Source organism: Oncorhynchus mykiss, chromosome 26, assembly GCF_057628025.1.
Source record: "Oncorhynchus mykiss isolate SJ-2025 chromosome 26, ASM5762802v1, whole genome shotgun sequence".
Classification (NCBI taxonomy): Eukaryota; Metazoa; Chordata; class Actinopteri; order Salmoniformes; family Salmonidae; genus Oncorhynchus; species Oncorhynchus mykiss.
Window position 1 is genome coordinate 43,032,733 of NC_143047.1, and position 20,884 is coordinate 43,053,616.

Here is a 20,884-nt window from a genome sequence, read left to right on the forward strand (position 1 = left end):
TGTATCTACTGTATTATCTACAGTATGTATCTACTGTATTATCTACAGTATGTATCTACAGTATGTATCTACTGTATTATCTACAGTATGTATCTACTCTTATGTATCTACTGTATGTATCTACACTATGTATCTACTGTATGTATCTACTGTATGTATCTACACTATGTATCTACTGTATGTATCTACAGTATGTATCTACTGTATGTATCTACACTATGTATCTACTGTATGTATCTACTGTATGTATTGACAGTATGTATCTACAGTACGTATCTACTGTTGCAGTTTTGGCCTTGTACAATATTGCTCTTTAAATCTGACACAAATGCACAAGATATTGCAAATCCCAAAAAATGTTCAGTAACATTCACCTTGAATATTATAGAATCATATGCTATCTTGCTGGAACTGTAAACTGCACTCATCCATAACCTCCTGTAGCCTGCATCATGTTATCACTAGTCCAGTGTCCCACCTCCTGTAGCCTGCATCATGTTATCACTAGTGCAGTGTCCCACCTCCTGTAGCCTGCATCATGTTATCACTAGTGCAGTGTCCCACCTCCTGTAGCCTGCATCATGTTATCACTAGTGCAGTGTCCCACCTCCTGTAGCCAGCATCATGTTATCGCTAGTGCAGTGTCCCACCTCCTGTAGCCTGCATCATGTTATCGCTAGTGCAGTGTCCCACCTCCTGTAGCCAGCATCATGTTATCGCTAGTGCAGTGTCCCACCTCCTGTAGCCTGCATCATGTTATAACTAGTGCAGTGTCCCACCTCCTGTAGCCTGCATCATGTTATAACTAGTGCAGTGTCCCACCTCCTGTAGCCTGCATCATGTTATCACTAGTGCAGTGTCCCACCTCCTGTAGCCTGCATCATGTTATCCCTAGTGCAGTGTCCCACCTCCTGTAGCCTGCATCATGTTATCACTAGTGCAGTGTCCCACCTCCTGTAGCCTGCATCATGTTATCCCTAGTGCAGTGTCCCACACGTGGCCTCTGTTCCATCAACATGTTCTAAATCACATAGTTGAGGTGATTTATTTTACAGTAAAAACACGACGACATACAAATGCTAATCTGCCCTGTTTTGAAACATCATGCAATTATCTCAGAAATGTCTCAATCCCCTTTTTCAGGCAATAGGTTTAATAATCTCATCATTTAATAATGATATGCAAATGTTATTAATTTTGCTATTTTTGAAGGCTGTCTGCAACGTTTCAGATGTGACTGAAAACCATGTATGAAACGGATCGGCCAGTTGCGTTACTTTCTTCCATTTGTGTGGGAGAGATTGGGTGTGCGACTGATAAGAATGTGCTGGCGTAAGGTGTAGAATTTCAGGGAACATTTTTCTCAGGTCACGTTGACTGCCCCCCCACAACTTGTCCCAATGCCTCGAGGCGCCCTGCGAGCGGATATAAAGAGGCATCAGAACGCGAAGGGTCTTCCATTCATTCTCAGAACTCCTGACATTCAGGTGGATCTTGTCCTGCCGCGAAGCCGCCCGCCGCTAGAATATCCCAAATAGCCATCACCATTATCAGGTCGGACAATGCTGCGAGTCAGGTGTCTCAGAGGAGGTAGCAGGGGGGCCGAGGCCGCCCATCTGATCGGCTCTATGGTTGGTATTTAGTTCCTGTTTTTTGTTTATTCAGAAATGTACAAAATCATAAAATGTGGCGAGTCTCATGGAAAGCGCAGCTGCGGCAAACAGCTGTTGCCTGTCACTCAGAAAAGTGAACACATTTCATTTAATTTTTTTACAATTATAATATTATTTTTTATGAATTGAATTTGTTCTGATTACTTTGAACATTATTCTTTAGAATAAAATGAATAGGCTATTTTTTACACCTTCTTTTCACAGCAAAATACTCCATTAAATGTAGGCCAACCAATCAAAAAGCATGTCATTTTCTTTCATTCATTGATTTTGTCCGGACATAGGCGAGTTTTTGTTTCAAATAAAACGAATATAGCAGCATGTCTTGCGTTACTCAAGAATTTCGCATGCTGTTCTCTGGAATTGTGAATTAAGTCAATTCCATCTGCACGGAGTAGAACGCAAAAATTGCTACAGAAGTTAAAACATCAACCTATGTATTTATTGGAAGAGAACGTTTCTGCTTTATTTGGAAATGTGTAAGAGAGAGACGTGTGTCCGGCAGCAAATTTTTGCGCGTGAATGACAGTGGACAGCTGTTGCGGGCCCTCCCTGAACCCACTGACACGGAGAGCTGCGCATGCCCTCGCTGGCCCCTTGAAATCATACCTCCAACCGAGATAAGTGCGTTTATCAAGCGCACCTTGACTCAAAACCAATAGTCCATATCTAACACCGCTCCGTTAGGCTTGAACACCTTATATTGACCAATGGTTTTCCTTTTGGCCTTGTAATGCATCGGTCTTTGTGTAATGTCGAATGTGTATGATAAGGCTTACTGCAAGAGATTAAGCTAACAGGTTAGTCCTTGGTCGACTTATCTTTAATCATGTTTCGCTCAGACCTTGCGGGGCGCGAAACTGCGGTATGCCACTGGGTCACACAGCTGGCTCCGCAACGCAACACATGATTACAGGGCCATTCACAGGTTTACCATATAACATTATATTCTAATCAAATTGATTAAGATGTTAACCTTCCAACAAATGTGGGTTTGTTTTATATATTTTTCCAATCAGTAGTTGAACTGAGGTGATTCTTCAAGTCCTGACCATGATAACTATGGTTTAAGGATTTTTTGGGGGAGGGGAAACAACTAACTTCCCACAATGCTGCACATTCTGCTATGGGGCAAAGATAAACATTTGCAGTTTTATAGCTAATATGATGCTATTGTACACATTTTGCCATGAGGCTGAGAGAAAATGTTTCAGTTTTACAGCTCATTTCCTGTCATTCTAAACATTACATGTAATGTGTGACCACACCGTGACATGTGAGCAGATGATACTGACGCAGCTGTTCATCTTCCCGCAGCTCGGCCGCGCCATGACTGGCTGGGTGCAGGGCGCGTTCCAGAGCTACTCGAGTTCCGCTGCTGCCGCGCAGCCGCAACGCGCCCTGGAGGAGAACGCTGTCACTGAGCCTGAGCGACAGGAGTGTCCTGTCTGCGCCTACAACGAATGGGACCCGCTCGAAGAGGTGATCGTAGGCCGCGCCGAGAACGCGCGCGTCCCTCCTTTCACAGTAGAGGTCAAGGTGAGGTCATCAAGTCAGGACTCACAATTATGTAGAACAAATCTACACTATGTTTAAACTAAGATGCAATGAACCATAAATATATAAATATATTATTATTGCATTGAGTTGATGCAAAATTAGCCTAATGCAAATAGCAACAGCTTCCTTGCCAAATACATTAAAATATTTAATTGGACTCACCTCCTCAAATAAAACATAAATCATTCAAATAAATGAAAGAATGAAGAACCCATATTGATGTATTCAACTTTTTTCAACAGGCTAACACATATGAGAAGCATTGGCCCTTCTACCAGAAGTATGGGGGCCAAAGCTTTCCTGAGGACCACTTGAAGAAAGCCGTTGCTGAGATTGAAGAAATGTGCAATATTCTCCGCATGGAGGGAGTTACAGTCCAGAGACCTGAACCCATGGACTGGTCCTTTGAGTACAACACTCCAGACTTCACCTCTACTGGTAGGCAGAGGGGAGCGCTACGGGATTGGTTGGTTAATTGATTAGTTCGGTTGGTTGAATTATTGATTGTTTGATAGAAAATTCACCACCTGAGCATTGAGTAAAAAAAAAAACAACCTGTGTGTCTCTAGCATGTCTCCTCTCCTCTCCTCCACCCAGGCATGTATGCTGCCATGCCCAGAGACATCCTCATGGTGGTGGGGAATGAGATCATCGAGGCTCCCATGGCCTGGAGGTCCCGCTTCTTTGAGTACCGAGCCTACAGACCCCTCATCAAGGAGTACTTCAGAAAGGGTGCCAAGTGGACCACCCCCCCAAAACCCACCATGTCTGATGAGCTGTACGATCAGGTAGGTGCTAGATGACCCCCGAGAGGTGCTCTACTCACTTCAGGTGTCACCCTGACCCCCGAGAGGTGCTCTACTCACTTCAGGTGTCACCCTGACCCCCGAGAGGTGCTCTACTCACTTCAGGTGTCCCCCTGACCCCCGAGAGGTGCTCTACTCACTTCAGGTGTCACCCTGACCCCCGAGAGGTGCTCTACTCACTTCAGGTGTCCCCCTGACCCCCGAGAGGTGCTCTACTCACTTCAGGTGTCCCCCTGACCCCCGAGAGGTGCTCTACTCACTTCAGGTGTCCCCCTGACCCCCGAGAGGTGCTCTACTCACTTCAGGTGTCCCCCTGACCCCCGAGAGGTGCTCTACTCACTTCAGGTGTCACCCTGACCCCCGAGGGGTGCTCTACTCACTGCAGGTGTCATCCTGACCCCCGAGAGGTGCTCTACTCACTTCAGGTGTCACCCTGACCCCCGAGAGGTGCTCTACTCACTGCAGGTGTCCCCCTGACCCCCGAGAGGTGCTCTACTCACTTCAGGTGTCACCCTGACCCCCGAGGGGTGCTCTACTCACTGCAGGTGTCACCCTGACCCCCGAGAGGTGCTCTACTCACTTCAGGTGTCACCCTGACCCCCGAGAGGTGCTCTACTCACTTCAGGTGTCCCCCTGACCCCCGAGAGGTGCTCTACTCACTTCAGGGTCTCTGTTCCTGCAGGGATCACATACTAGACATGCATTCGCTGTTATGTAAAACCGCTTTGAATAAAAGCGTCTACTATATGTGGCATAGATTACTCTGTTCTTTGGCCGTATCTCATATAGCATGCTATAAATTACATATTACCCATGAGATTAGGCCCAAATGTAGTGTATTTTTATTACCCATGAGATTAGGCCCAGATTTAGTGTGTTTGTATTACTCATGAGATTTGGCCCAAGAACAGGGTGTGTATTTTACTCATGTGGCAAGGGGCCATTTAAAGATACTCAGTTCATACATGATAACGTAATGGCTGTAGATAATCAACCCCCCCTGCGCCAACCTGTCAGTTTCTCTGACCTCTCCTTAAACTGAGACTCATAACTTATTAATGGATGTAGATAATCAACCCCCCCTGCGCCAACCTGTCAGTTTCTCTGACCTCTCCTTAAACTGAGACTCATAACTTATTAATGGATGTAGATAATCAACCCCCTGCTCCAACCTGTCAGTTTCTCTGACCTTTCCTTAAACTGAGACTCATAATTTATTAATGGATGTAGATAATCAACCCCCTGCTCCAACCTGTCAGTTTCTCTGACCCTCTCCTTAAACTGAGACTCATAACTTAAAGTCTGTAGATAATCAACCCCTCCACTCCAACCTGTCAGTTTCTCTGAGCTCTCCTTAAACTGAGACTCATAACTTAATGGCTGTAGATAATCAACCCCTCCACTCCAACTTGTCAGTTTCTCTGACCTCTCCTTAAACTGAGACTCATAACTTAATAGCTGTAGATAATAAACCCCTCCACTACAACCTGTCAGTTTCTCTGACCTCTCCTTAAACTGAGACTCATAACTTAATGGCTGTAGATAATCAACCCCTCCTCTCCAACCTGTCAGTTTCTCTGACCTCTCCTTAAACTGAGACTCATAACTTATTAATGGATGTAGATAATCAACCCCTCCACTCCAACCTGTCAGTTTCTCTGACCTCTCCTTAAACTGAGACTCATAACTTATTAATGGATGTAGATAATCAACCCCTCCACTCCAACCTGTCAGTTTCTCTGACCTCTCCTTAAACTGAGACTCATAACTTATTAATGGCTGTAGATAATCAACCGCCCTGCGCCAACCTGTCAGTTTCTCTGACCTCTCCTTAAACTGAGACTCATAACTTAATGGCTGTAGATAATCAACCCCCCTGCTCCAACCTGTCAGTTTCTCTGAGCTCTCCTTAAACTGAGACTCATAACTTAATGGCTGCAGATAATCAACCCCCCTGCGCCAACCTGTCAGTTTCTCTGAGCTCTCCTTAAACTGAGACTCATAACTTAATGGCTGTAGATAATCAACCCCCCTGCGCCAACCTGTCAGTTTCTCTGACCTCTCCTTTAACTGAGACTCATAACTTAATGGCTGTAGATAATCAACCCCTCCTCTCCAACCTGTCAGTTTCTCTGACCTCTCCTTAAACTGAGACTCAGCGACGTGACATTGCCACGAGCAGCAGGGTTGACCAAAGATATTTCTTATGAGTGTGATGCAAGAAGATGCACTCTCACAGAGTATCTGCACGGGCACACTTCACTCTGCTGCAGTGTGATGGTTGCAGCCTGCCAAAAACGGTGGAGAAGTTTAGCCTCGTGCTTCAACTCTCTGTTGCGGAAATCGTCCCGATACTGATGTTTACTTTGTTTATCACTGAGTCTACGTTTAAACCAGTCAGTCTCTGACCTCTGTCTGACCCCCCTCCCCACTCCAGGACTAACATGTCTCTCACTCTCTCTCTGCCCTGTCTGTCTCTCTAATCTGTCTCTCTCTCTGTCCACCTTCCAGGACTAACCTGTCTGTCTCTCTCTCTGTCCCCACTCCAGGACTAACCTGTCTTTCTCTCTCTGCTCTGTCTGTCTCTATAATCTGTCTCTCTCTCTGCCCCCCCCCCCCAGGACTAACCTGTCTGTCTCTCTAATCTGTCTCTCTCTTTGCCCCCTCCAGGACTAACCTGTCTGTCTCTCTAATCTGTCTCTCTCTCTGCCCCCCCAAGGACTAACCTGTCTGTCTCTCTAATCTGTCTCTCTCTCTGACCCCCTCCAGGACTAACCTGTCTCTCTCTCTAATCTGTCTCTCTCTCTGTCCCCCTCCAGGATTTACCTGTCTGTCTCTATAATCTGTCTCTCTCTCTGCCCCCCCCCCCAGGACTAACCTGTCTGTCTCTCAAATCTGTCTCTCTCTCTCTGACCCCCTCCAGGACTAACCTGTCTCTCTCTCTCTCTCTGCCCTGTCTGTCTCTCTAATATGTCTCTCTCTCTGCCCCTCCAGGACTAACCTGTCTGTCTCTCTAATCTGTCTCTCTCTCTGCCCCCTCCAGGACTAACTTGTCTGTCTCTCTAATCTGTCTCTCTCTCTCTGCCCCCTCCAGCACTAACCTGTCTGTCTCTCTAATCTGTCTCTCTCTCTGCCCCCTCCAGCACTAACCTGTCTGTCTCTCTAATCTGTCTCTCTCCCTGCCCCCTCCAGAACTAACTTGTCTGTCTCTTTGCCCTGTCTGTCTCTCTGCCCCCTCCAGCAATAATCTGTCTGTCTCTCTAATCTGTCTCCTTCTCTGCCCCCTCCAGGACTAACCTGTCTGTCTCTCTAATCTGTCTCTCTCTTTGCCCCCTCCAGGACTAACCTGTCTGTCTCTCTAATCTGTCTCTCATTCTGACCCTCTCCAGGATTTACCTGTCTGTCTCTCTAATCTGTCTCTCTCCCTGCCCCCTCCAGGACTAATCTGTATTTCTCTCTGCCCCCTCCAGGACTAACCTGTCTGTCTCTCTAATCTGTCTCTCTCTCTCTGCCCCCTCCAGGACTAACCTGTCTGTCTCTCTAATCTGTCTCTCTCTCTGCCCCCTCCAGCACTAACCTGTCTGTCTCTCTAATCTGTCTCTCTCTGCCACCTCCAGGACTAACCTGTCTGTCTCTCTAATCTGTCTCTCTCTTTGCCCCCTCCAGGACTAACCTGTCTGTCTCTCTAATCTGTCTCTCTCTCTGCCCCCTCCAGGACTAACCTGTCTGTCTCTCTAATCTGTCTCTCTCTCTGCCCCCTCCAGGACTAACCTGTCTGTCTCTCTAATCTGTCTCTCTAATCTGTCTCTCTCTCTCTGCCCCCCCTCCAGGACTAACCTGTCTGTCTCTCTAATCTGTCTCTCTCTGCCCCCTCCAGGACTAACCAGTCTGTCTCTCTAATCTGTCTCTCTCTTTGCCCCCTCCAGGACTAACCTGTCTGTCTCTCTAATCTGTCTCTCTAATCTGTCTCTCTAATCTGTCTCTCTAATCTGTCTCTCTAATCTGTCTCTCTAATCTGTCCCTCTAATCTGTCCCTCTAATCTGTCTCTCTAATCTGTCTCTCTCTCTGCCCCCCTCTAGGACTAACCTGTCTGTCTCGCTAATCTGTCTCTCTAATCTGTCTCTCTAATCTGTCTGTCTCTCTGCCCCCCTCCAGGACTAACCTGTCTGTCTCTCTAATCTGTCTCTCTAATCGCTCTCTAATCTGTCTCTCTAATCTGTCTCTCTAATCTGTCTCTCTCTCTGCCCCCCTCTAGGACTAACCTGTCTGTCTCGCTAATCTGTCTCTCTAATCTGTCTCTCTAATCTGTCTGTCTCTCTGCCCCCCTCCAGGACTAACCTGTCTGTCTCTCTAATCTGTCTCTCTAATCGCTCTCTAATCTGTCTCTCTAATCTGTCTCTCTAATCTGTCTCTCTCTCTGCCCCCCTCCAGGACTAACCTGTCTGTCTCTCTAATCTGTCTCTCTAATCTGTCTCTCTCTTCCCCCCTCCAGGACTACCCTATCCGCACGGTGGAGGACAGACACAAGCTGGCTGCCCAGGGAAAGTTTGTCACCACCGAACACGAGCCGTGCTTCGACGCCGCTGACTTCATCAGAGCTGGCAGGGATCTGTTCGTCCAGAGGAGTCAGGTATGGAGGCCCCAATGCCACATATCTTTTATAGAGTCACACTGTGTTCACTCCTTAATCTAAAAAAAAAGTATGTGGACAGCCCTTCAAATGAGTGGATTTCAGCCACACCCATTGCTGACAGGTGTATAAAATCGAGCACACAGTCATGCGATCTCCATAGACAAACATTGGCAGTAGAATGGCCATCCTGAAGAGGTCAGTGACTTTCAACGTGGCACCGTCATAGGATGCCACCTTTCCAACAAGTCTGTTTGTAAAATGTATGCCCTGCTAGAGCTGCCCCGAACAACTGTGAGTACTATTATTGTGAAGTGGAAACATCTAGGAGCAACAACGGCTCAGCTGCAAAGTGGTAGGCCACACAAGCTCACAGAACGTGACTACCGACTGCTGAAGTGCGTAGCAACACTCACTACCAAGTTCCAAACTGCCTCTGGAAGCAACATCAGCACAATAACTGTTCGTCAGGAGCTTCATGAAATGGGTTTCCATGGCCGAGCAGCTGCACACAAGTCTAAGATCACCATGTGCAATGCCGAGCGTCAGGCTGGAGGGGTGTAAAGCTTGCCGCCATTGGACTCTGGAGCAGTGGAAACGCGTCCTCTGGAGTGATGAATGATGCTTCACCATCTGGCAGTCCGACGGACGAATTTGAGTTAGGTGGATGCCAGGACAACACTACCTGCCCATATGCATAGTGACAATTGTAAAGTTTGGTGGAGGAATAATGGTCTGGAGCTGTATTTCATGGTTCGACTCCTTTAGTTCCAGTGAAGGGAAATCTTAACGCTCCAGCATCCAATGACATTCTAAACGATTCTGTGCTTCCAACTTTGTGGCAACAGTTTCGGGAAGGCCCTTTCCTGTTTCAGCATGACAATATCCCCGTGCACAAAGGAAGGCCCATACAGAAATGGTTTGTTGAGATCGGTGTGGAAGAACTTGACTGGCCTGCACAGAGCCCTGACCTCACCCCATTGAACACCTTTGGGATTGGAACACTGACTGCGAGCCAGGCCTAATCGCCCAACATCAGTGCCCGACCTCACTAATGCTCTTGTGGCTGAATGAAAGCAAGTCCCCTGCAGCAATGTTCCAACAACTAGTGAGAAGCCTTCCCAGAAGAGTGGAGGCTGTTATAGCAGCAAAGGAGGGACCATCTCGATTTTAATGACCATGGATTTGGAATGAGATGTTGGACGACCAGGTGTCGTTGATTTGGCCTTAACAGCGTAGCTACAGTTCACCTAATAAAGAGACAAAACAGTAATAGGGATGCAGAACTTGCCCCAACAGAAGCCCTACACTGCCTGGCTGCAATTACATCCCCAGTCTGGAGCAAAGAAGCCGACAGAACAGACAACTGGTGTACAGACGGATCCCATGGTAACGGGGTCATGGGGTCACGGGGTCACGGAACACATTGAGTCCCTTTGAGGCTTTTTTTATAGTTTGTCAATGACCGAGTTTAGAGCCACTAATTAACACAATTAGATACAGGCCTAGAAGCCTACGGGCCAGCTCTGTAGGACCACAGTGTTAACTAGTGAAGGTAATGAATTGGGTGCTCTGTAGGACCACAGTGTTAACTAGTGAAGGTAATTAATTGGGTGCTCTGTAGGACCACAGTGTTAACTAGTGAAGGTAATTAATTGGGTGCTCTGTAGGACCACAGTGTTAACTAGTGAAGGTAATTAATTGGATGCTCTGTAGGACCACAGTGTTAACTAGTGAAGGTAATTAATTGGGTGCTCTGTAGGACCACAGTGTTAACTAGTGAAGGTAATTAATTGGGTGCTCTGTAGGACCACAGTGTTAACTAGTGAAGGTAATTAATTGGGTGCTCTGTAGGACCACAGTGTTAACTAGTGAAGGTAATGAATTGGGTGCTCTGTAGGACCACAGTGTTAACTAGTGAAGGTAATGAATTGGGTGCTCTGTAGGACCACAGTGTTAACTAGTGAAGGTAATGAATTGGGTGCTCTGTAGGACCACAGTGTTAACTAGTGAAGGTAATGAATTGGGTGCTCTGTAGGACCACAGTGTTAACTGGTGAAGGTAATGAATTGGGTGCTCTGTAGGACCACAGTGTTAACTAGTGAAGGTAATGAATTGGGTGCTCTGTAGGACCACAGCGTTAACTAGTGAAGGTAATGAATTGGGTGCTCTGTAGGACCACAGTGTTAACTAGTGAAGGTAATTAATTGGGTGCTCTGTAGGACCACAGTGTTAACTAGTGAAGGTAATGAATTGGGTGCTCTGTAGGACCACAGTGTTAACTAGTGAAGGTAATGAATTGGGTGCTCTGTAGGACCACAGTGTTAACTAGTGAAGGTAATGAATTGGGTGCTCTGTAGGACCACAGTGTTAACTAGTGAAGGAAATGAATTGGGTGCTCTGTAGAACCAGTGTTAACTAGTGAAGGTAATGAATTGGGTGCTCTATAGGACCACAGTGTTAACTAGTGAAGGTAATGAATTAGGTGCTCTGTAGGACCACAGTGTTAACTAGTGAAGGTAATGAATTGGGTGCTCTGTAGGACCACAGTGTTAACTAGTGAAGGTAATGAATTGGGTGCTCTGTTGAACCAGTGTTAACTAGTGAAGGTAATGAATTGGGTGCTCTGTAGAACCAGTGTTAACTAGTGAAGGTAATGAATTGGGTGCTCTGTAGGACCACAGTGTTAACTAGTGAAGGTAATGAATTGGGTGCTCTGTAGGACCACAGTGTTAACTAGTGAAGGTAATGAATTGGGTGCTCTGTAGGACCACAGTGTTAACTGGTGAAGGTAATGAATTGGGTGCTCTGTAGGACCACAGTGTTAACTAGTGAAGGTAATGAATTGGGTGCTCTGTAGGACCACAGCGTTAACTAGTGAAGGTAATGAATTGGGTGCTCTGTAGGACCACAGTGTTAACTAGTGAAGGTAATTAATTGGGTGCTCTGTAGGACCACAGTGTTAACTAGTGAAGGTAATGAATTGGGTGCTCTGTAGGACCACAGTGTTAACTAGTGAAGGTAATGAATTGGGTGCTCTGTAGGACCACAGTGTTAACTAGTGAAGGTAATGAATTGGGTGCTCTGTAGGACCACAGTGTTAACTAGTGAAGGTAATGAATTGGGTGCTCTGTAGAACCAGTGTTAACTAGTGAAGGTAATGAATTGGGTGCTCTATAGGACCACAGTGTTAACTAGTGAAGGTAATGAATTGGGTGCTCTGTAGGACCACAGTGTTAACTAGTGAAGGTAATGAATTGGGTGCTCTGTAGGACCACAGTGTTAACTAGTGAAGGTAATGAATTGGGTGCTCTGTTGAACCAGTGTTAACTAGTGAAGGTAATGAATTGGGTGCTCTGTAGAACCAGTGTTAACTAGTGAAGGTAATGAATTGGGTGCTCTGTATGACCACGGTGTTAACTAGTGAAGGTAATGAATTGGGTGCTCTATAGGACCACAGTGTTAACTAGTGAAGGTAATGAATTGGGTGCTCTGTAGGACCACAGTGTTAACTAGTGAAGGTAATAAATTGGGTGCTCTGTAGGACCACAGTGTTAACTAGTGAAGGTAATGAATTGGGTGCTCTGTAGTACCACAGTGTTAACTAGTGAAGGTAATTAATTGGGTGCTCTGTAGGACCACAGTGTTAACTAGTGAAGGTAATGAATTGGGTGCTCTGTAGGACCACAGTGTTAACTAGTGAAGGTAATGAATTGGGTGCTCTGTATGACCACAGTGTTAACTAGTGAAGGTAATGAATTGGGTGCTCTGTAGAACCAGTGTTAACTAGTGAAGGTAATGAATTGGGTGCTCTGTAGGACCACAGTGTTAACTAGTGAAGGTAATGAATTGGGTGCTCTGTAGAATCAGTGTTAACTAGTGAAGGTAATAAATTGGGTGCTCTGTAGAACCAGTGTTAACTAGTGAAGGTAATGAATTGGGTGCTCTGTAGGACCACAGTGTTAACTGGTGAAGGTAATGAATTGGGTGCTCTGTAGGACCACAGTGTTAACTAGTGAAGGTAATGAATTGGGTGCTCTGTAGAACCAGTGTTAACTAGTGAAGGTAATGAATTGGGTGCTCTGTAGAACCAGTGTTAACTAGTGAAGGTAATGAATTGGGTGCTCTGTAGAACCAGTGTTAACTAGTGAAGGTAATGAATTGGGTGCTCTGTATGACCACGGTGTTAACTAGTGAAGGTAATGAATTGGGTGCTCTATAGGACCACAGTGTTAACTAGTGAAGGTAATGAATTGGGTGCTCTGTAGGACCACAGTGTTAACTAGTGAAGGTAATGAATTGGGTGCTCTGTAGGACCACAGTGTTAACTAGTGAAGGTAATGAATTGGGTGCTCTGTAGGACCACAGTGTTAACTAGTGAAGGTAATGAATTGGGTGCTCTATAGGACCACAGTGTTAACTAGTGAAGTTAATGAATTGGGTGCTCTGTAGGACCACACTGTTAACTAGTGAAGGTAATGAATTGGGTGCTCTGTATGACCACAGTGTTAACTAGTGAAGGTAATGAATTGGGTGCTCTGTATGACCACAGTGTTAACTAGTGAAGGTAATGAATTGGGTGCTCTATAGGACCGCAGTGTTAACTAGTGAAGGTAATGAATTGGGTGCTCTGTAGGACCACAGTGTTAACTAGTGAAGGTAATGAATTGGGTGCTCTGTATGACCACAGTGTTAACTAGTGAAGGTAATGAATTGGGTGCTCTGTAGAACCAGTGTTAACTAGTGAAGGTAATGAATTGGGTGCTCTATAGGACCACAGTGTTAACTAGTGAAGGTAATGAATTGGGTGCTCTGTAGGACCACAGTGTTAACTAGTGAAGTTAATGAATTGGGTGCTCTGTAGAACCAGTGTTAACTAGTGAAGGTAATGAATTGGGTGCTCTATAGGACCACAGTGTTAACTAGTGAAGGTAATGAATTGGGTGCTCTGTAGGACCACAGTGTTAACTAGTGAAGGTAATGAATTGGGTGCTCTGTAGGACCACAGTGTTAACTAGTGAAGGTAATGAATTGGGTGCTCTATAGGACCACAGTGTTAACTAGTGAAGGTAATGAATTGGGTGCTCTGTAGGACCACAGTGTTAACTAGTGAAGGTAATGAATTGGGTGCTCTGTATGACCACAGTGTTAACTAGTGAAGGTAATGAATTGGGTGCTCTGTAGAACCAGTGTTAACTAGTGAAGGTAATGAATTGGGTGCTCTATAGGACCACAGTGTTAACTAGTGAAGGTAATGAATTGGGTGCTCTGTAGGACCACAGTGTTAACTAGTGAAGGTAATGAATTGGGTGCTCTGTAGAACCAGTGTTAACTAGTGAAGGTAATGAATTGGGTGCTCTATAGGACCACAGTGTTAACTAGTGAAGGTAATGAATTGGGTTCTCTGTAGGACCACAGTGTTAACTAGTGAAGGTAATGAATTGGGTGCTCTGTAGGACCACAGTGTTAACTAGTGAAGGTAATGAATTGGGTGCTCTATAGGACCACAGTGTTAACTAGTGAAGGTAATGAATTGGGTGCTCTATAGGACCACAGTGTTAACTAGTGAAGGTAATGAATTGGGTGCTCTGTAGGACCACAGTGTTAACTAGTGAAGGTAATGAATTGGGTGCTCTGTAGGACCACAGCGTTAACTAGTGAAGGTAATGAATTGGGTGCTCTGTAGGACCACAGTGTTAACTAGTGAAGGTAATTAATTGGGTGCTCTGTAGGACCACAGTGTTAACTAGTGAAGGTAATGAATTGGGTGCTCTGTAGGACCACAGTGTTAACTAGTGAAGGTAATGAATTGGGTGCTCTGTAGGACCACAGTGTTAACTAGTGAAGTTAATTAATTGGGTGCTCTGTAGGACCACAGTGTTAACTAGTGAAGGTAATGAATTGGGTGCTCTGTAGGACCACAGTGTTAACTAGTGAAGGTAATGAATTGGGTGCTCTGTAGGACCACAGTGTTAACTAGTGAAGGTAATGAATTGGGTGCTCTGTAGGACCACAGTGTTAACTAGTGAAGGTAATGAATTGGGTGCTCTGTAGAACCAGTGTTAACTAGTGAAGGTAATGAATTGGGTGCTCTATAGGACCACAGTGTTAACTAGTGAAGGTAATGAATTGGGTGCTCTGTAGGACCACAGTGTTAACTAGTGAAGGTAATGAATTGGGTGCTCTGTAGGACCACAGTGTTAACTAGTGAAGGTAATGAATTGGGTGCTCTGTAGGACCACAGTGTTAACTAGTGAAGGTAATTAATTGGGTGCTCTGTAGGACCACAGTGTTAACTAGTGAAGGTAATGAATTGGGTGCTCTGTAGGACCACAGTGTTAACTAGTGAAGGTAATGAATTGGGTGCTCTGTAGGACCACAGTGTTAACTAGTGAAGTTAATGAATTGGGTGCTCTGTAGGACCACAGTGTTAACTAGTGAAGGTAATGAATTGGGTGCTCTGTAGAACCAGTGTTAACTAGTGAAGGTAATGAATTGGGTGCTCTATAGGACCACAGTGTTAACTAGTGAAGGTAATGAATTGGGTGCTCTGTAGGACCACAGTGTTAACTAGTGAAGGTAATGAATTGGGTGCTCTGTAGGACCACAGTGTTAACTAGTGAAGGTAATGAATTGGGTGCTCTGTTGAACCAGTGTTAACTAGTGAAGGTAATGAATTGGGTGCTCTGTAGAACCAGTGTTAACTAGTGAAGGTAATGAATTGGGTGCTCTGTATGACCACGGTGTTAACTAGTGAAGGTAATGAATTGGGTGCTCTATAGGACCACAGTGTTAACTAGTGAAGGTAATGAATTGGGTGCTCTGTAGGACCACAGTGTTAACTAGTGAAGGTAATGAATTGGGTGCTCTGTAGGACCACAGTGTTAACTAGTGAAGGTAATGAATTGGGTGCTCTGTAGGACCACAGTGTTAACTAGTGAAGGTAATTAATTGGGTGCTCTGTAGGACCACAGTGTTAACTAGTGAAGGTAATGAATTGGGTGCTCTGTAGGACCACAGTGTTAACTAGTGAAGGTAATGAATTGGGTGCTCTGTATGACCACAGTGTTAACTAGTGAAGGTAATGAATTGGGTGCTCTGTAGAACCAGTGTTAACTAGTGAAGGTAATGAATTGGGTGCTCTGTAGGACCACAGTGTTAACTAGTGAAGGTAATGATGTGGGTGCTCTGTAGAATCAGTGTTAACTAGTGAAGGTAATAAATTGGGTGCTCTGTAGAACCAGTGTTAACTAGTGAAGGTAATGAATTGGGTGCTCTGTAGGACCACAGTGTTAACTGGTGAAGGTAATGAATTGGGTGCTCTGTAGGACCACAGTGTTAACTAGTGAAGGTAATGAATTGGGTGCTCTGTAGAACCAGTGTTAACTAGTGAAGGTAATGAATTGGGTGCTCTGTAGAACCAGTGTTAACTAGTGAAGGTAATGAATTGGGTGCTCTGTAGAACCAGTGTTAACTAGTGAAGGTAATGAATTGGGTGCTCTGTATGACCACGGTGTTAACTAGTGAAGGTAATGAATTGGGTGCTCTATAGGACCACAGTGTTAACTAGTGAAGGTAATGAATTGGGTGCTCTGTAGGACCACAGTGTTAACTAGTGAAGGTAATGAATTGGGTGCTCTGTAGGACCACAGTGTTAACTAGTGAAGGTAATGAATTGGGTGCTCTGTAGGACCACAGTGTTAACTAGTGAAGGTAATGAATTGGGTGCTCTATAGGACCACAGTGTTAACTAGTGAAGGTAATGAATTGGGTGCTCTGTAGGACCACAGTGTTAACTAGTGAAGGTAATGAATTGGGTGCTCTGTATGACCACAGTGTTAACTAGTGAAGGTAATGAATTGGGTGCTCTGTATGACCACAGTGTTAACTAGTGAAGGTAATGAATTGGGTGCTCTATAGGACCGCAGTGTTAACTAGTGAAGGTAATGAATTGGGTGCTCTGTAGGACCACAGTGTTAACTAGTGAAGGTAATGAATTGGGTGCTCTGTATGACCACAGTGTTAACTAGTGAAGGTAATGAATTGGGTGCTCTGTAGAACCAGTGTTAACTAGTGAAGGTAATGAATTGGGTGCTCTATAGGACCACAGTGTTAACTAGTGAAGGTAATGAATTGGGTGCTCTGTAGGACCACAGTGTTAACTAGTGAAGGTAATGAATTGGGTGCTCTGTAGAACCAGTGTTAACTAGTGAAGGTAATGAATTGGGTGCTCTATAGGACCACAGTGTTAACCAGTGAAGGTAATGAATTGGGTGCTCTGTAGGACCACAGTGTTAACTAGTGAAGGTAATGAATTGGGTGCTCTGTAGGACCACAGTGTTAACTAGTGAAGGTAATGAATTGGGTGCTCTATAGGACCACAGTGTTAACTAGTGAAGGTAATGAATTGGGTGCTCTATAGGACCACAGTGTTAACTAGTGAAGGTAATGAATTGGGTGCTCTGTAGGACCACAGTGTTAACTAGTGAAGGTAATGAATTGGGTGCTCTGTATGACCACAGTGTTAACTAGTGAAGGTAATGAATTGGGTGCTCTATAGGACCACAGTGTTAACTAGTGAAGGTAATGAATTGGGTGCTCTGTAGGACCACAGTGTTAACTAGTGAAGGTAATGAATTGGGTGCTCTGTATGACCACAGTGTTAACTAGTGAAGGTAATGAATTGGTTGCTCTGTAGAACCAGTGTTAACTAGTGAAGGTAATGAATTGGGTGCTCTGTAGGACCACAGTGTTAACTAGTGAAGGTAATGAATTGGGTGCTCTGTAGAACCAGTGTTAACTAGTGAAGGTAATGAATTGGGTGCTCTGTAGGACCACAGTGTTAACTAGTGAAGGTAATGTCTTCATGTCTCAGAAAGTGTTTACCTGGTGGTATTCACCAGGAAATGATATGATATCAATAGGTACTTTCTGGAACTTACTGTTGACGAAATCAACGCAATTGGTAACTACCTGGTACCAAATGGTGTATTATTATTAGTACTAGATATTACTAAGAAATGATTAGGTGTCATTTAAACACGTCATTCCTAAGTGAATAATGTGTAAACAATTTATTGTCGATTGATTCCAGTCGTTATTTCTCTATTTCCAGGTTACAAACTACATGGGGATTGAGTGGATGCGTCGCCATCTTGCCCCGGACTACAAGGTCCACATCATCTCATTCAAGGACCCCAACCCCATGCACATTGACGCCACCTTCAACATCATCGGGCCGGGACTGGTGCTGTCCAACCCTGATCGTCCCTGTCGTCAGGTCAGTCAGATGGAGGGAGAGAGAAAGAGAAAGGGGGATGGGGGGGGGGGGGGGGTGGAGTGAAGAGAGAATGAGAGGAGAGAGACGGGGAGGAAGGGAGAGAGAGAGAGAGAGGAGAGAGAGACGGGAGAGAGAGGGGTGGAGAGAGAGAGAGAGAGAGAGAGAGAGAGAGAGAGAGAGAGGAGAGAGAGGAGAGAGAGACGGGAGAGAGAGGGGTGGAGAGAGAGAGAGAGAGAGAGAGAGAGAGAGAGAGAGATGGGAGAGAGAGGGGTGGAGAGAGAGAGAGAGAGAGAGATTACCCTCCTGACCAGTTTGCCCTTTCCCCCTGTATATGCATTCCTGCAGTGCCCTCTGTTGGAGCGGTGCTGTAACTGATAAAACGTGACATGGGAATAGACCTCTCTGTCTGACCCACAGCATCTCTGATTTCTCTCCTTCAGGTGGAGATGTTTGAGAAGGCCGGCTGGACCGTGGTGAAGCCTCCAACCCCTCTGATTCCAGATGGTATGTTGTTGTTGTTGTTGTTGTTGTTGTTGTTGTTTGGGAATTCAATCAACAAAAGACAACACCATTTCTAGCACTTCCTTATTTGTTGATAGAAAACTCATACTCAACACTGTCGGTGTGGTCTTTTCATAGTGTGACGATATCCACGAGTGTCTGGTTAGTGAATCTACCTGTTCTCCCATCAGACCACCCTCTGTGGATGTCCTCTAAGTGGCTGTCCATGAATGTCTTGATGCTGGACCCCAAACGGGTCATGTGTGATGCCAACGAGCACACCATCCACAAGATGTTTGAGAACCTTGGTGAGTAGAAGATGACCTTCGTGTATGACCTATTCATTATAATCCCTATTTTATTCAACCATTTAGTTCTTGACCTTTTATCTTTATTTAGCGATTGATAGTTTTTATTTGTTTGTCTAAGTTAGTTCAGATAAAGTTCCAAGACAGACCTTTTGACAACTGCCATTCCTCTGGTTTTTCTGACTCCCTCCCTCCCTCCCTCCCTCCCTCCCTCCCTCCCTCCCTCCCTCCCTCCGTTCTCCAGGTATCAAGACCATCAAGGTGAACATCCGCCACGCCAACTCCCTGGGAGGAGGCTTCCACTGCTGGACTACCGACGTGCGTCGCCGTGGTTCCCTCGAGTCCTACTTCCACTAGCCGTGCCAGAAACAGACAGTTTTTATTGAGCTTAAGTAAGGTTAAAGTCCCAATCAACAATCTGCAGTTGATTTTTCAATCTCAAAAAATGAAAACCACGTGTTGATTTAAAGTAAACAGTTATGTGCATGACAGTGCCTTTTGCAAAAACGCTTGGTAATGAGTTCATTTTAACGCTCAACAACAACAAAAGTTTGTTTTTTTAAAACTTGATTTTTAGAGAGGAAAAAAAGAGATAAGTAACTCAATATTCTCAATAAATACTGTATTTCTGGCTAGGCTATTGTGAAGCAACGTCGTACCATCTGAACGACTCCGAATCACATCAAAAAAACGAGTCGTTTGTAAAGAGGACAGGGTAGGCTACTTTATGGGTATGATAACGATGACATCACACTTGGCTCTGTGTCTGAAATGGCACCCTATTCCCTATGTAGTGCACTTCTTTTGACCAGAGCCCTGAGTGAATGTTCGTTATACTACTTCCTTTTGAGAACTCAGAAACAAAAAGATCAACATTTATATCGATTATCAATTGACGCTGTCATATGTTTATTTTTTTTTATACAATTTTTTTTTTATCTAAAAGAACGTGTCAAACCTGTTTTATAGTACATCATTATTATTAAACAATATGGGATTTCCTATCTCAGGTATTTCTATTTTGTAAAAAAAAAAAAAAAATGAGAAAAGAATTAATCAATTGAGGCAAATGTATACTATATTATACTATATATATATATATATATGTATTTTATTTGGGTTCATACATTTTTCATTGTTTCCCAGAAATTTGCCTTTTATATATTTTCTTAAAAGGAGAATGAGGTTCATATCAGATATTGTGATACCTTGCAGACCTGGGTCAAATATCAAATACTTTCAAATACTTTCAAATACTTTCAAATACTGCACTTAATTTCAGTTTGGACCAGTAGAACATAACCAATGTAATATGGTCCCAGAAGTACAAACTCAAATACCTTCAAGTACATGTATTTTTTTCAAAGTATTTTACATAAGTATTTTACACTATGTATTTGTCCCGGTCTGATACCTTATGCCTCTGCTGTCTTCTGCAATAGCAACAGAGCCAGATCTAGTTGTTTTCATTACACTGCTAAGCTGCTTCTATGTTTGCGTGGTCAAATCACCAATAGGGTTCAGGAGGTCACTGGTTGTGTCCCAAAATGGCACCCTAATCCCTGTATAGTGCATAAAGTAGTGTATTATATATGCAATAGGGTACCATTCGGGACACACAGTGTGTTTACGTCATTACAACCCTAGTTTACGTTCGTAGTAGTTTTTTTTCCTTGATGTAATGTACTCTTGGAGATCAAGTGTTTTGGATCTTGAATTGATATTCGATTGTTCCAAAGCATTGAGGATGGCTCAAGGATGCAATATAAATGATTTAAAACATAAATAAATAAAACATTTTGGGAGAAATATTTCATTATTATTACATTTTATGTTATATAATTATTGTTATATTTCGTCTGTCTGTCTGGAACATATTAAGGGAATAGAAATCAGATGTGCGTAGTCAAGACAAAACAGAAAGGTAGACGAGAGGTTAAATAAGGAACATAATAAGGGAATAGAAATCAGGTGTGTTGTCAAGACAAAACAGAAAGGTAGACGAGAGGTTAAATAAGGAACATAATAAGGGAATAGAAATCAGGTGTGCGTAGTCAAGACAAAACAGAAAGGTAGACGAGAGGTTAAATAAGGAACATAATAAGGGAATAGAAATCAGGTGTGT

At 44.3% G+C, this 20,884-nt stretch overlaps 1 protein-coding gene across 1 annotated transcript; it reads left to right on the forward strand.

Annotated features, from left to right (window-relative positions):
• Positions 1 to 1,233: 1,233 nt before the first annotated feature.
• gatm (glycine amidinotransferase (L-arginine:glycine amidinotransferase)) lies at positions 1,234 to 20,568 on the forward strand. Its single transcript, XM_036963960.2, has 9 exons — positions 1,234 to 1,631; positions 2,991 to 3,212; positions 3,476 to 3,671; positions 3,831 to 4,021; positions 8,533 to 8,670; positions 17,786 to 17,950; positions 18,391 to 18,454; positions 18,643 to 18,759; positions 19,004 to 20,568. Exons 1-9 carry the CDS (start codon positions 1,563 to 1,565, stop codon positions 19,114 to 19,116), a joined length of 1,275 nt encoding a protein of 424 aa, XP_036819855.2. The 5' UTR covers positions 1,234 to 1,562; the 3' UTR covers positions 19,117 to 20,568.
• Positions 20,569 to 20,884: the final 316 nt, after the last annotated feature.